Source organism: Diospyros lotus, chromosome 13 (genome assembly GCF_014633365.1).
Source record: "Diospyros lotus cultivar Yz01 chromosome 13, ASM1463336v1, whole genome shotgun sequence".
NCBI classification, from domain to species: domain Eukaryota; kingdom Viridiplantae; phylum Streptophyta; class Magnoliopsida; order Ericales; family Ebenaceae; genus Diospyros; species Diospyros lotus.
In genome coordinates, this window is record NC_068350.1 from 1,539,907 (window position 1) to 1,553,959 (window position 14,053).

A 14,053-nucleotide genomic window follows, 5' to 3' on the forward strand; every position below is an offset into this window, starting at 1 on the left:
TGTTTCATTCACCAACACTATGTCATCTGCAAATAGTATACACCATGGCACCTCTGTTTGAATATCTTTAGTGAGTTCATCCATTATTAAAGCAAATAAATATGGACTTAGTGCAGAATCTTGATGCAGTCCTATTGTAATTTTAAACGGTTCAGTATCCCCTCCGCATGTTCTGACCTTTGTCTCTGCACGATAATACATGTCCTTAAGGGCTTGTATATAGGCTATTCGGACTCATTTTTTCTCTAAAACCCTCCATAATACTTCTCTAGGGATCTATCATAGGCCTTTTCTAGATCTATAAACACCATATGTAGGTCCTTCTGATGATCCCGATACCTTTCCATTAGGCGCCTCAATAGGTATATAGCTTCCATTGTTGACCTACCAGAGCATGAAACCAAACTGACTTTTCAAGACCTTTGTTTCTTTTTTGAGTCTCTGCTCTATTACTCTCTCCCAGAGTTTCATGGTATGGCTCATTAACTTAATTCCTCTGTAATTTTCACAGTTTTGAACGTCTCTTTTATTCTTATATATAGGGACCAAAGTACTATTCCTCCACTCATTTGGCATTTATTTGATTTAAGAATCGCGTTAAATAATTTCGTTAGCCAAGAGATGCTCTCTTCTCCCATGCATTTTCATGCTTCTATTGGTATATTATCCGGTCCCACCGCCTTCTGATTTTTCATCTTTTTTAATGCTTGCCTTATTTTATTTGGACTTATGCGTCGATAAAATGTATAGCTCACGTTCCCTTCGGAGTTACTAAGATGTCCCAACCTAACTCTTGTGTTGCCATCATTATTGAATAATTTTGTGAAATACTCCTTCCATCTCTCCTTAATCGCTCCCTCATTCACTAATACATTTTGATTTTCATCTCTTATGCATTTCACTTGATTTAAATCCCTTGTTTTTCGTTCTCTTGCTTTAGCTAATTTATATATACCCCTTTCTCCATCTTTTGTATCAAGTCGTTTATATAGATTCTCATATGCTTTTGACCTTGCTTTACTAACAGCTTTTTTTGCTGCCTTTTTTGTTTCTTTATAATTTTTTTGATTTTCTTCATTGTTGCACTGATATACAGCCTTATAGCAATTTTTCTTATTTTTAATTTTCAATTGTACTTCTTCATTCCACCACCAAGACTCCTTAAGGTTAGGGGCTTTACCATTTGTCTCTCCAAGAACTACCTTTGCTGTGCTTCTCAGGGCATTAGCCATTTCTCTCCACATTTGGTTTGTCTGTCCTTCTCCATTCCATTCTCTTCTACCCCTTAATTTTTCTTTGAAGCTTAGTTGTTTCTCCCCTTTTAAATCCCACCACCTGATTCTTGGATTTTGTTTTATGTGATTTTTTCTCTTCCAATTTCTTACTTGGACGTCAAGTACTAGAAGTCTATGTTGAGTAGTCAAACACTCTCCGGGTATCACCTTACAATCCCTACAACATACCCGGTCCTCTTGTCTCATGAGGAAGTAATCTATTTGGGTGCTTGATGTGACATTTTTATATGTGATTAAGTGTTCATCTCGTTTTTTGAGCCTAGTATTGGTTATGATGAGCCCATATGCCATTGCAAAATCTAGAATAGACTTACCCTCATTATTAATTTCCCTGAATCCATACCCTCCATGTACCTTTCTATAGCTGTTTCCGTCTCTATCCACGTGACCATTTAAGTCACCTCCTATAATCACTTTCTCTCCTCTTGGTATCATTTGTATGAGTCCCTCTAGGTCCTCCCAGAATTTTCCTTTTATCTCCTCACCTAACCCCGTTTGTGATGCATATGTACTAAAGATATTCATAGTCATTCTTCCTAGAATAACCTTCACCATAATAATCCTATCCTCTATTCTCTTTACATCCACTACCTCATCTAATAAGCTTTTATCCATAATAATCCCCATTCCATTTTTTGCTTGATCATTTCCTGTGTACCATATTTTATATGCATTTTCTGACAAAGTTTTTGCTTTTTTCCCAACCCATCTCGTCTCTTGAAGGCACATAATATTAATCTTTCTCCTAATCATCACATCTACCACTTCTATAGCTTTGCCTGTTAATGTTCCTATGTTCCATGACCCAATCCTTAATCTATGATTTTGTTTTTGTTTTTGGCTTTGACTTTGAATTTGATTTTGTTTTTTATTTTGATTTTGTTTTTGGTTTTGATTTTGATTTTGGACTAACTTCTTTACTCACATCCGTCCAAGCAAATGCGGGAGCCCTTGCTCATTTGTCACTATATCCGGGCGCTGATGCAGCGGCCCTAGCTCACTTGACACTACACGCTGGCAGTGGGCTCAGCTACATGGATTCTAGATTTTTATTATTATCTGTCCATGGCCTCATCTTTTGGAATGCTCTTATTCTATGTCAAGATAAAAAGTTTCTCATCAAGTTTTTATTTTATTTTTTGGTCTTCCTCTAACCTTTTTGTTAAAAACTTCTTCCATTCCATCTACTCTCCTCATAGTTGTGTTTATTGGTCTTTTGCTCAAATGTCCAAACCTTCTTACTCATTGTTTGCACTTCTTATCTTCAATAGGCATGGATTCTAATTAATTATGCATAATCTCTCACTTTTAATTATGTCTTTCTGGTATGGTTGCATATCGACTATAACTTTCTCATTTTTAGTTACGTTCATTTTTGTCACAATCCTAGGGTTTCCCAGGGTTGGAATAGGAATTTAGAAGAAGAAGAATAGAATGGGGAAGGAAACAGAACATAAAGAGGGAGAAATGGAGAAGGAAAGGAGAGGTTTTAGACGTACAAAGGGAGAGAGAAGAATGGGAGGGAAATCAGAATGTTTCATTCAATTCATTGATAGCCCTTATGCCCTAACCTACAGCCTCTTTTTCGGTTGTTTACACCCAATTCAGTTATCAACCAACTAACAAGAACTAACAACTAACAACTCAAGTAACTAGACACTGAGGAAAATACAAACAAGAACAATTACAACTAATGCCCTTGGGGTCATGACAATATTTTGTACATATTGGTACGTAATTGCTCAACACTCTGTACTATGGATAAAGCTGGTCTCATAGCTGTTAGATAAAACTATCTTTTTTTGCTTTAAAGAATTTTTAAAGTTGCATAAGATACTAGAAGAAGTTATATACTTCAACTATCATGGTGTAATTTTGTGAGCAACATTGTCAATAATCTTCCTTTCTTTTTGAATAAATGATATAAGATATGTAATTGATTTTTCTAGGGATAACTTGATCATCAAGCTTCACCATAACTTGAGATATCTTTACTTTTATTTTTTGTTCCCAAAGAGAGTTAGCTTGGCTTTTTCATTAAGTTATTCTCATTTCTTGGTTATAATGATGAATGCTGGATAAATCAGGTTCTGCTGCTTCTGTCACCTTTTGAGCATGATGAATGCTGTAAAATTAGACCTAAAAGTGGATTTTGACTTAAGTTGATGTTGTCTTTTCTTCCTTTTTATGGTATCCAGTGTCATTTACCCCTCCTTTTGTCTTGTTTAACTTTTCCTCTTTCTGATGTCTTTTCTAGACCAAGTGGTGTCCTGCACCAGGCTGTGAGTATGCTATTGAATATGTTGCTGGTAGTGGGGGCTATGATGTTTCTTGCACTTGCTCATATGGATTTTGTTGGAATGTAAGTCTCCTTTTGGCTTGTTTAGAATTTGTACTTACAAAATGATGATTTGCTCATGTGAGATTCAAACTTGCTGAGCTGAAATTGCAGTGTACAGAAGAAGCTCACCGTCCCGTGGACTGCCGTACTGTAGCCCAGTGGATTTTGAAAAACAGTGCAGAGTCTGAAAATATGAATTGGTATATGATATGTTGCATCATATAAAGTTGTTTCATGCTTGATATTGTGCTTACTGTTTTCTTTCGCGCGATGACGTGTTTTCTATATTATTTTGAATGAAACTCTAGGTTCTTTACTACTTTGAATTCCTATAGAGGGAAAACATTTTATAATTTTTATTGAAGGGTTATGAAGTTTATTCTGTCTTTTTTTCTTTACATGAATTTTTGCTTTTTGGTGTGTAAACTTCTACCTTTTTTTTAGGGCTATTAGCACCAAAAGGCCAAAACTTTTCGAGTTGTGACGATTTTATCCAATCTTTTTAATTTTGGCAATTAAGGGCGAATTTGTAAAGTTAGTAGCAATTTTAGCCAAATTGAAATAATGGGCTGCCCGGCCGTCAACCCTTGACCACGTGGCACGCCACGCGGATATTTTAGCGGGCCCATTGCTGACTGAGCCAAAAAATAAAAAAATACAAAGTTAAGGGTTAACTAGTTAACAAACAACGAACAAATTGGACCGAAAAAAAAAAAAAAAAAAACAATGTCGACAACAGCATCATCACCAAGGATTAGGAACAAAAGTTCCACATTGTCAGTTCAAGAGCCGAAATACCAAAACCTGATTAAGAAGCTAGTGAGGCGAAAGCAGAGGATCGGTGAGGGAGCGCGCCCTCAACCTCGAACTCCGAGGCAACAATGGCTGCTTATTGGAGCTTGGCACCGGATACCGCAGTGAATCCGATCGATCAAATGACAGCGCCCCACCCGTGAGCTGCTGGAACAGAATCGTGGCCGTGAGAGCTTGCCCGTGAATCATTGATTCCTCCTTCGTCGATCGAACTCAAGTCCAGCACCCCTGCCTGTGAGCTGTTGGTGCTGCTAGAACAGAATTGCGGCCGCGAGAGCTTGCTCGTGAATCACTAATTCCTCTTTCGCCGACTGAATTCGAGTCCATCGACTGCTTGAACCAACACCGCCGCAGCTAGGGGTAACCGCCGACTGGCTCGATATTCGCTTCGTTGGCTTCTTCTTCACCGCCTTCTAAGACAGGCATAAGCCCATTCTGATTGTTGCATGTAGAGATAGATATGTATTGGGAATATTATTTGTGTATGTGTGTGTAGAGATAGAATTACATAACCGGTCCATTACGCATATGTGGGCCCGCTAAAATATCCACGTGGCGTGTCACGTGGTCAAGGGTTGACGGTTGGGCAGCCCATTATTTTAATTTGGCTAAAATTGCTACTAACTTTACAAATTCGACCTTAATTGCCAAAATTAGAAGGATTGGATAACATCGTCACAACTCGAAAACTCGAAAAGTTTTGACTTTTCGGTGCTAATAGCCCTTTTTTTTATTGCTTTTCTTTTTCTTTCTTGTCATTTGATTCCTTCATTGACGAATTGTGTGTTTAATAACAAGTTTAGACCAATTACTATCTGTGTTCTAGGGTGATGAAATGGTATTCTTTGTACAGGGCTGATCCTCACCTAATTAAGGTCATATTGTTGACTCAAGCAAGGGAAAAATAATGAAAAAAAATGGTTAACAAAAGAGTTAATAATTGCTAGAAGGTCAAAATTGATATTGTTGCCTGCATGGTTTTCTACGGGATGTGAACAATGAAATACGGGTGGGTGAACCTAAAATTTATTGGTAGGTGGGATTATTAGGTGTTGGGTGCATTTGCATTCAAGTGTATTTGACTATTGTTGTAAAATTTTGAACGTTTCATTCTGTCTGTGTTTATACTTCCTAAATATTTGTGTCTTTGTTTTTAGTTGTGTGCATCCGAAAATTTAAGAAAGATAAAGAGGGAAGAAATTACAGAATTGGTACGATATTTAAAGAATGAAATTTGCATTTGGGCACTGATTACCTTTGAGTTCTATGCCTTAACTAGGCTAGGCTTTCCGTTTGAAGAAGTTTTTGTTCTGATATTTGCAGACGCACAAAAATTAAAACTACAAAGTAACTCAGAAACTGAGTGGGTAATACTTCATTTTAAAATAATTGAAAATAGTAGTAGCTGTAGATGTTTACATATCTGTGACCTTATCAGTAAGTTTAGAGTTTCCCCGGCTTTCCATTTTTTGAAGTTTCCATGGTTGCCTGGAGGCCAAAATTTCTCCTGTTGAATGGCTTCTTTGTTTATGTGAAAGATAAGAAGATCTTTTTGGATCTCTCTGCTACTGGGTTCTTGTTATAGACACCAGCTATAAATATACAAAAGCCTTGGAAAATGTGCAACCTGCCCATGATCTTCCAATTTCTTCCTTCTGTCAACTTTAAACACCTCTGAGCTCTGTTTATTGCTTTTAATGGTCCTAAGCTTGTGGTGTATTTGAGTTGCTAGAAGTTCACCTGATGTATTGGTTGCTTCAACTGGGCATTTTGAGATGCTTTTATTAGCATAGATTTAGCTTTATCTCCATGCCTTATGTCTGGAGAAAAAAAAAAAGTGATTTAAAACCCATGAGCTCGGTCCTCTTTAATCTTGTGTGTTCTAAATGGCAGTGTTGGATGCAAATATACATAGCAATATTTCATGTTGGATCAAGCAAAAGTTGTATAGGAATCATATGCTTGATGTAGATGTCTTTGGATTTCAATGTGTGTCCATGAGTCTTTTCCTATTTTTGTCAAGTTTATTCACCTATAAGAGATGTTAAAGTAACAAGCTTTAATCCCATTAGGTGGGGTTGGCTACATGAATTTTAGCTCTCCAATCATCTGAAATTCGTGGCCATATCTTTTACAAGACCATTATATTCCCTATCATGTTTAAAAAAGTTTCCCACCAAGGTTGGTTTGGTTTTCCTTTACTTCTTTTTCTAGTAACCTCTTCTATTCTATTCACTTGCTCATAGGCGTGTCTATTAGTCATCTTCTTTTATATGGTTGTGCCTCAACTGTAACAACTTTATCTAGTTACACTTATATTTTGCACAATGTTATTACTTAACTGCCTAATGTTATAAGCCTCTCAACAAAGATGGTCTTATACTTATTTGTACAACTTTTCTTTTAGCTTGATAGGAATTTTACTATCACATACATACATAATGCATTTATCCATTTTAACCATCCCACCTTGATTACGTGAGTAATATGCTTAACAATCTCCCTTTTTAAACAATTGATCTGAGTTAAGATTTAACGATTTTACTCTTTGTTGTCTACTAAATGCCATCCTGTTGCATCTGGGCTTTGGACTAGCTATGATAAGAAGGAATACCTTCAATTCTAGAATTGATGAGGCAATTACTCAATTCACTAGCAGAGTTAGTTGGATGCAAGTATTAATTACACAAGTCATTGGTTATCACATGATCAAGTTTGTGATGGACATACTTGGTTCTTTTCACGAACCATTCGCCTGTGATGTCTCATGCCTTTCTTGAAATTTATCCGACCTTTTATGTTGCACTGGACTAAAAGTGTGTTTGCATGTATTAGGCTCTGCTGTCACTTTCTGAAACCTCTATGTGATAGTTACAATCTCTTGACAGATCAGAAAAAGTTTCATGTTGCAAGGCCCCCATGCCTGTCCATAGAAATGCTCTGGATTCATGTTTAAGTGCAGGCATACTTAAGAGGAATATTCATGCCCTTCACTGATAAGGATTGCCTTTCCCAAAGGATACACACTAAGGGCCTATTCAGTTTCAGAAAACATTTTCTAATTTTTCAACTTTATACTATAAATTGGAAAACATCAAAAAAGACATTTTTTAAATTTTCTAGAAGTGAATGTTCATGCTTTTTGAAGCATAAAATGTTTAGTTATAAAATTGGAATTGAAAAATAGAAAATGTTTTCCGCAACTGAATGGGCCCTATGTGTCTTCGTTTGTGCCTAGGACTTCTTCCTCACTCTCTCCAAAGCAAGCCATTTAATCTGCTTACCTTGAAACATCTTGATGAAATGATTTTTCCTTGATATCTCCAACAAGCAATACCAGTTATCTCCCTATGCTCCTAGGTGTCAGTTCTTCCAGCACACTGCATCATTACCTTCTTGAGATGGATTTCCTTGACATCTCCTCATGATATATTTCTCCAGTAATCATTTGAAGACCACCTTGAATTTGAGGCAGAATCTGGGAGCTGGTTAGCTCTTCCAATGGGATCCGTTGGAACTTGTGGACTGGAGGCTGGGGCTAAGGCATTACTGAGTTGCTTGGCCCTGTCTAGCTGCCACATGGGAAAGTCACTAATGGCTAAAGGTTTTTCATAAAAATATGGCCCTTACCATGATGAAGATTATAACCAACTCCCACAATTCACAGGTGGGGATCCTGGTCCCCATCAGGCCATGCTTTGTCTAAAAAGCTAGACTAGTCTTTGCACCAACAATGTTCCTTGTTTTGTTGGAGCACTTGATCAAGCCCTCAATGTGCTATCCATACTACCCTTTCACCTATACAGTGTTTGAAAATGCGGCCTAGGTGGCCGCCTAGGTGTTAGGTGACCATTGGCCGCCGTGACTAAGGGCTGCTCGGCACCCCTAGGCGCTGGGTCGTGCGCAGCCTGGGTTGCCTGGGTCGTGCGCGGCTTGAGCCGCCCTATTTCCCCTTTCTCTCTCTGGTCGTTCGTCGCGAGTTGTTTCTCTCCCTCTCTCGCCTCCACCGCCGATCTCGTCTCTTGGTCGTTCGCTGCCACCGTCGATCTCATCTCTTGGTTGTTCTCTCTTGTCGCCGATCTTATTTGTTGGTCGTCCTCTCTTGTCGCCGATCTTATTTGTTGGTCGTCCTCTCATGTCGCCGATCTCGTCTTCCTTCAGTATGTATCCATCTTTCTCTGCCTCCGGTAAAAATGTAAAAAACATTGCTCCTTGTTGCGGCAAGCAGCGAGGAACAAGCAACAATGTTCCCTAGCGAGCAACAAGAGCCTTTTTCCTAGGTGCCGCCTAGGCGCTCTAGGTGCTAGGCCTTAGCCTGACGCTCGACTAGCACTTAGCGCGTTTTAGAACACTGCACCTATAAGAGGCAATCTTTCATTTTGAGAGGCCTCTCGCTCTTTCAACAGCCTTTGTATCCAACCTTTCTTGAAGCAGAATAGGCAATTCAGGTCTATCAAACCTCAACGCAAACCCTTACGCACAGAAGGAATGTTTATGTACGGTTTATGGAGATTAGAAGTTTATAAACATCTTCATCATCAACTAGATTTTATCCTAACCAAGTTAGGGTGACATTCGTAATATCAATTGACTTCTAAAAGTCACATTGACATACAATCCATGCAAAAGAACAATGTGACAAGATTTTATGGTGGCTAGCTTTCTTGACTAAACTCTCTTGTAAGGGAATGATGAGATAAAGTTCTAATACGTCTTTATATGGAAAAGTTTCATGAAATGAAAGTGAATGAAGATAATTGATGTGGTTGTGTTCCATTATATAGTTGATTTTGTAAAACCTGTACAACATGGAAATGTGGCTAGGAAGAAGTTTATAAACATCGTACTTAATTTTTGGTTAGCAGTTAACTTCAAACACTGAACATGGCAGGTATCTTGTTCAGTGGTTTGATTAACCAGTTTGGTCATGCTTGCTGCATTATCAAAAATAGATTGCTGAAGTCTTATAAATAAGATCTGAAATTGTTGAAATCTAAATATGAAATATTTGTATCTTAAGGATTTTTATAGTTTCCATTGGCATTGATGGCTTTTTCAACCGCAAACAAAATATTTTTTTTTTTAAAGAGTAAACTATTGGATTCAGCTGAACCCAAGTAGTGGGATTAAGGATTTTGATTGTTGTTGCAGTAAAGTACTGAATTCAATAATGCATTGCATCTAATATCAAGGAGATGCCATAGGTGCTATGCCAATTGATTCATTGCTTAAATATGGGCTTATAGCTGAGTACTTTATGAAGGAAAACGAATCTACTATCACTTTGCTTTGCTTCTTTGAATACATTGCCAAGTTTTTGATTCACTAAGGAAAATTGTCTGCCATCCCTTTCATTAAGTTGGAGTTAGTCTTCTTTGCATCTATTTTAATAGCAGAAAATTGTCTGCCATCCCTGTCATTAAGTTGGAGTTGGTCTTCTTATTTTTTGCATCTATTGTCTGCTATTAAAATAAAGCTGGGTTTATTGTATTGGCATTTTATGTCTTTGCAAAATGCTAAGTGGATGTTTTACTGTCAGGATACTAGCTAATTCCAAGCCTTGTCCAAAATGCAAGCGACCGATTGAAAAAAACCAAGGTTGTATGCACATGACATGCACACCTCCCTGCAAATTTGAATTCTGCTGGTAAGTTTTAATAGCCATGTTGTGAACTAATGTTGCACGCATAATTCTTATTGCTGCCCGTATATGATGGAAAGCTCTGCATTTTTTCTTTTTGCTAGAATTTTTTCCCGCTTAAAATGTGAACTTAGGGCCTGTTTGATTAGCCATATTTTCCATGTAAATTCTAGTTTTGGTGTTGTTTGATTAGCCATATTTTTTAGGTAATTCCAATTCTCACTTTTGCTGGAAAATCAATTCGGGGGGGGGGGGGGGGGGGGCTTGGAAAAGAAATTCCAGAGAAGAAGAAGAAGAAGAAAAGCGGAAGCACGAAGGAGAAGCCATGGCTAGTGAAGATCGGCCATTGGCAGTTGCAGCAACCATTGATGATGGGCAACGAAGATGGCAACGGAGACGATGGCCGCTGCAACTAGCGCTAGTGGCAATGGGGGGAGGCAGGGAGAAGAACTGGGTTTGTGAGAGAGAGAGAGAGAGAGAGAGAGAGAGATGGGTAGCTTACCATGAAGGCTTTGAAAATGAGTTGGTCCTTCCATGGGGGCACCTCCTTGGAGTCGAAAATCCAGGTCGACGGGCGCCTCATCGACCTCATCTCCTTCCTCTGGCACCACCTTATTCTCCAGGTCCTAATGGGAGAAGGCAGTGATGGTGGCGATGCTTTCTCCAGCGATGGTGGCGATGGGAGAAGGTAGGGCAGCATGGTCTTGTGCTGCTAGATCTCTCCATTCTCCAGTGATGGCGGCGATGGAGAATGGCAGGGCAAAGAACTGGGTTTGGGAGGTAGGGGGGAGAGAGAGAGAGATAGGAGAAGGCAGGGAGAAGACGGGGGTGGGTTTGGGGAGGAAATTGCATAGAAAATAAAATTCAATCAAACATTTCTAATTGATAATTTCCATGTAAATAAGTTCTAGGCAATTGAATTGCCTAGAACTTATTTTCTTTCTATGTAAGTTCCATGCTTGCAATCAAACAGGCCCTTAGTGCCTCAGGAGTGCTTCAAGTTCATTAAAATTAGCATGGCATCATATTTTCCTATGACATTTTTCCTAACTCTACATGGTAGGATAAAGGTTTGGTATGTTGTATTTATGACATTTTCCCTAAATGTTGTTTGATTACTTTCTGGCTTTAACCATGTTACATGCAGGCTATGCCTTGGTGCATGGACTGATCATGGAGAGAGGACAGGTGGTTTCTATGCATGTAACCGTTATGAGGCAGCTAAGCAAGAGGGAGTGGTAATGGGATTTCTCATGTTTTATGTGTCTTTTAGATAATATTCTGGATTATGCTGCTAATTTATACTCTTGACGTTCTTCTGTATATGTTTTTGGTTGCAGTATGATGAAACCGAGAGGAGGAGAGAAATGGCTAAAAACTCCCTTGAGAGATATACTCACTATTATGAACGGTGGGCAACCAATCAATCGGTACGTATAAATTTGTTAGCATGCCCTCAAATGTGCTAATTATGGTTTGGATTCTTTTAGTCATACATATTTTCCTGATAAAGAATTCTTATATGCTATTAGGTAGAGTTGGGAGCTCCTTTTCTTTTTTTCATGTTTAAACTTTGGACACTTTTTTGGTTGCTTGATTTGTATACTTAATGTTTTTGTTCTTATAGGGTTAGTAATTTTTGCATCAATGTATAATTAGTATCTATTTTGATATTGCATGGATATATCCTGTGTAATAATTTTGTTTTTTCTTAGTTTTTTATTATAAGTTTTGTTCTTATTCTTGTTTTGTTGTGATAGAGATACCAATTAGGTCACACTGTACTGGTGATAGAGTCGTCGACCATTTGGTTATGTTTGTTTGTTGGTCTTAGCAAACCTATTTATCAAGAGCACTTTTTTGTTGAGTTTTCATCTTCTGTCTTCAGTTTTTGTTTTCAAAATTTTGGAAGTGGAAGCAGAAAATGGCATTTGATTCCTTGTTTTTATTTTAAAATTTTTTGAAAACTGCTGGAAAAATGAAAACACCAAAAGGTATTTTAACGGTTTCGGTTTTCATGATTTTCTTCTCCCCTCCACTGACCTCTATCTCTCTTCCCACGACTCTTGATGTTTACTACTGGCCTCAGGGATTACCTAGGGTCTGGTGACTTTATTGGTGTAGAGATGTCAAACAAGTCGGGTGACCTGTGGGCCCACTTGGCTTGGCCTGTGACGAGTCAGATTTGGCTTAGCTTGTTGTCTAGATAGGGTCGGGCTGAGCCTAACAATTTTGGGCCTGCAGCCTGACTTGACCTGAAAAAAGCTTGGCCAGACTTGGGGCTTGCTTTCCTGGCCTGCCAGCACTACAAGCCCAGCTCGTTGGGCTCGGCCTAAATTTAATTTTTTAGAATAAGAAAGTTACAAATTTTTTATATTGCAATTTTGATTTTAAGTTTTTGATATATAATTTAATAAGCCTGCTACTTTAAAAATTATAACGTGTACTGAACCTCTATAAATTTCTGGTCTCTTTTTACTTTACTTTCTTGCACTTAATTGTTTGAACATTAAGTTAGTAAACACTACAAAGTGGAAGCTCAAAAATTATATCTCATAATCAATTACCTAAAAAAATTTATATCTCATACACAAAAAATTATAATCACCTTAAACAAACACTAAATATATATTTCTTGAATGAGGAACTTTTTATAACTTTTAAATATTTATAAAATTTAATATAGTTTTATAAAAGTATAATTGGATCATTAAAAACTAGAAAGTGGAAACTATTAAAGAATAAAAGTTTCAGTTTTCGAACTTTTTAACCACTAACTTCTAAGTTCTTACTTCTTTTATTTTAAAAATATTTTTAGATTCTATTCATTAAATAAATAAATGTAATTTTTAATTCATTTTAAAACTATATTAAAACCTGGCCAGAGCCCAATGGGCTTTTACTGGGGTCGTCCCGCCCTGGACAGGCTTGGCTTTGTGCTGACAGGTCGGGCCCTGGCTCAACTTGTCTCATGAACGAGCTGGGTCTGGCCCAACCCAACACTTTAGGGCCCATGGCTGGCCCTGTGTTGGTGATGCGGTCACCAATCAAGACTCGGCCCAAGGCCGACCCAACTAAACCGGAACAGTATCACCAAAATAGTAGTGTCATAATGTTATTTTAATACTTCTTAAGTTTTAGAATTCTACTTGATTTAGGATTCTACTTTATATTTCTACTTGATTTAGGATTCTATTTCATGTTTTTACTTGATTTAGGATTGTACTTCATGTTTGATTAGAGTTTTATTTTTATTAGGATTCTAGTTGACTTTTATTTAGGATTTATTTCTATTAGAATTCTAGTTGGATTTTGTTTTCCAAATATTAGATGGATTTGGATTAGCCAAACACTATAAATATACCTAGGATCTAAAGTTTGTGATCAAGTTTTTTTTAATCAAATTTCAACAACCTATTTGGGTTTTCTTAGCAAAACAGTCTTGTTTTTGCGTCTTTTTGAAAGCTAAGCTTCGGCCATTGAAGTTTGCTCTTTCAAGGGTTTATTTTGGTGTGTTTTCTTCACACTCGCGCTACACGCTGCGTCAGTTGGGCTGCCCTGTTTGACATCACTACACTGGTGATGGAGAGAGGAGGTAGAAGAAAGAAATTCAAAATCAACAGAGACTGAATTTTAAATTTTTAACAAAAGTAGTGGCTCTGATTACAAAAATTAAAGTACAGTGAGCAGTTTGTTAAGTAGTGCAAAGTTCAGGGAGTAGCAATGTTATTTATCCCAAGTTTTTATTTTTAAGTTGAAACAGAAATTGAACATAAAAAATGAAAAACTAAATTGAAAACAGCAAATTGAAAGCTCTGTCAAACCGGTCTCTAATTAGAAGATTGTTTTCACCTATTGTTTGCACAAAAGATTTGCTTGGGGGCATACATGACATGATATTTCCACCTTTAATAATTGAATCATGCAGTTTTTTCTAGAGTGTACCATTTTGGTTTATTTCTC

At 37.6% G+C, this 14,053-nt stretch overlaps 1 protein-coding gene across 1 annotated transcript in view; it reads left to right on the forward strand.

Moving 5' to 3' along the window:
* Positions 1–14,053, forward strand: part of LOC127787898 (probable E3 ubiquitin-protein ligase ARI7) — a 72,184-nt gene that overhangs the window by 44,206 nt on the left and 13,925 nt on the right. The window contains exons 7-11 of the mRNA XM_052315965.1: positions 3,553–3,657; positions 3,748–3,836; positions 9,989–10,096; positions 11,238–11,328; positions 11,431–11,520. Of these exons, the coding sequence (XP_052171925.1) occupies positions 3,553–3,657; positions 3,748–3,836; positions 9,989–10,096; positions 11,238–11,328; positions 11,431–11,520 (483 nt within the window). The remainder of the gene's footprint in view (positions 1–3,552; positions 3,658–3,747; positions 3,837–9,988; positions 10,097–11,237; positions 11,329–11,430; positions 11,521–14,053) is intronic.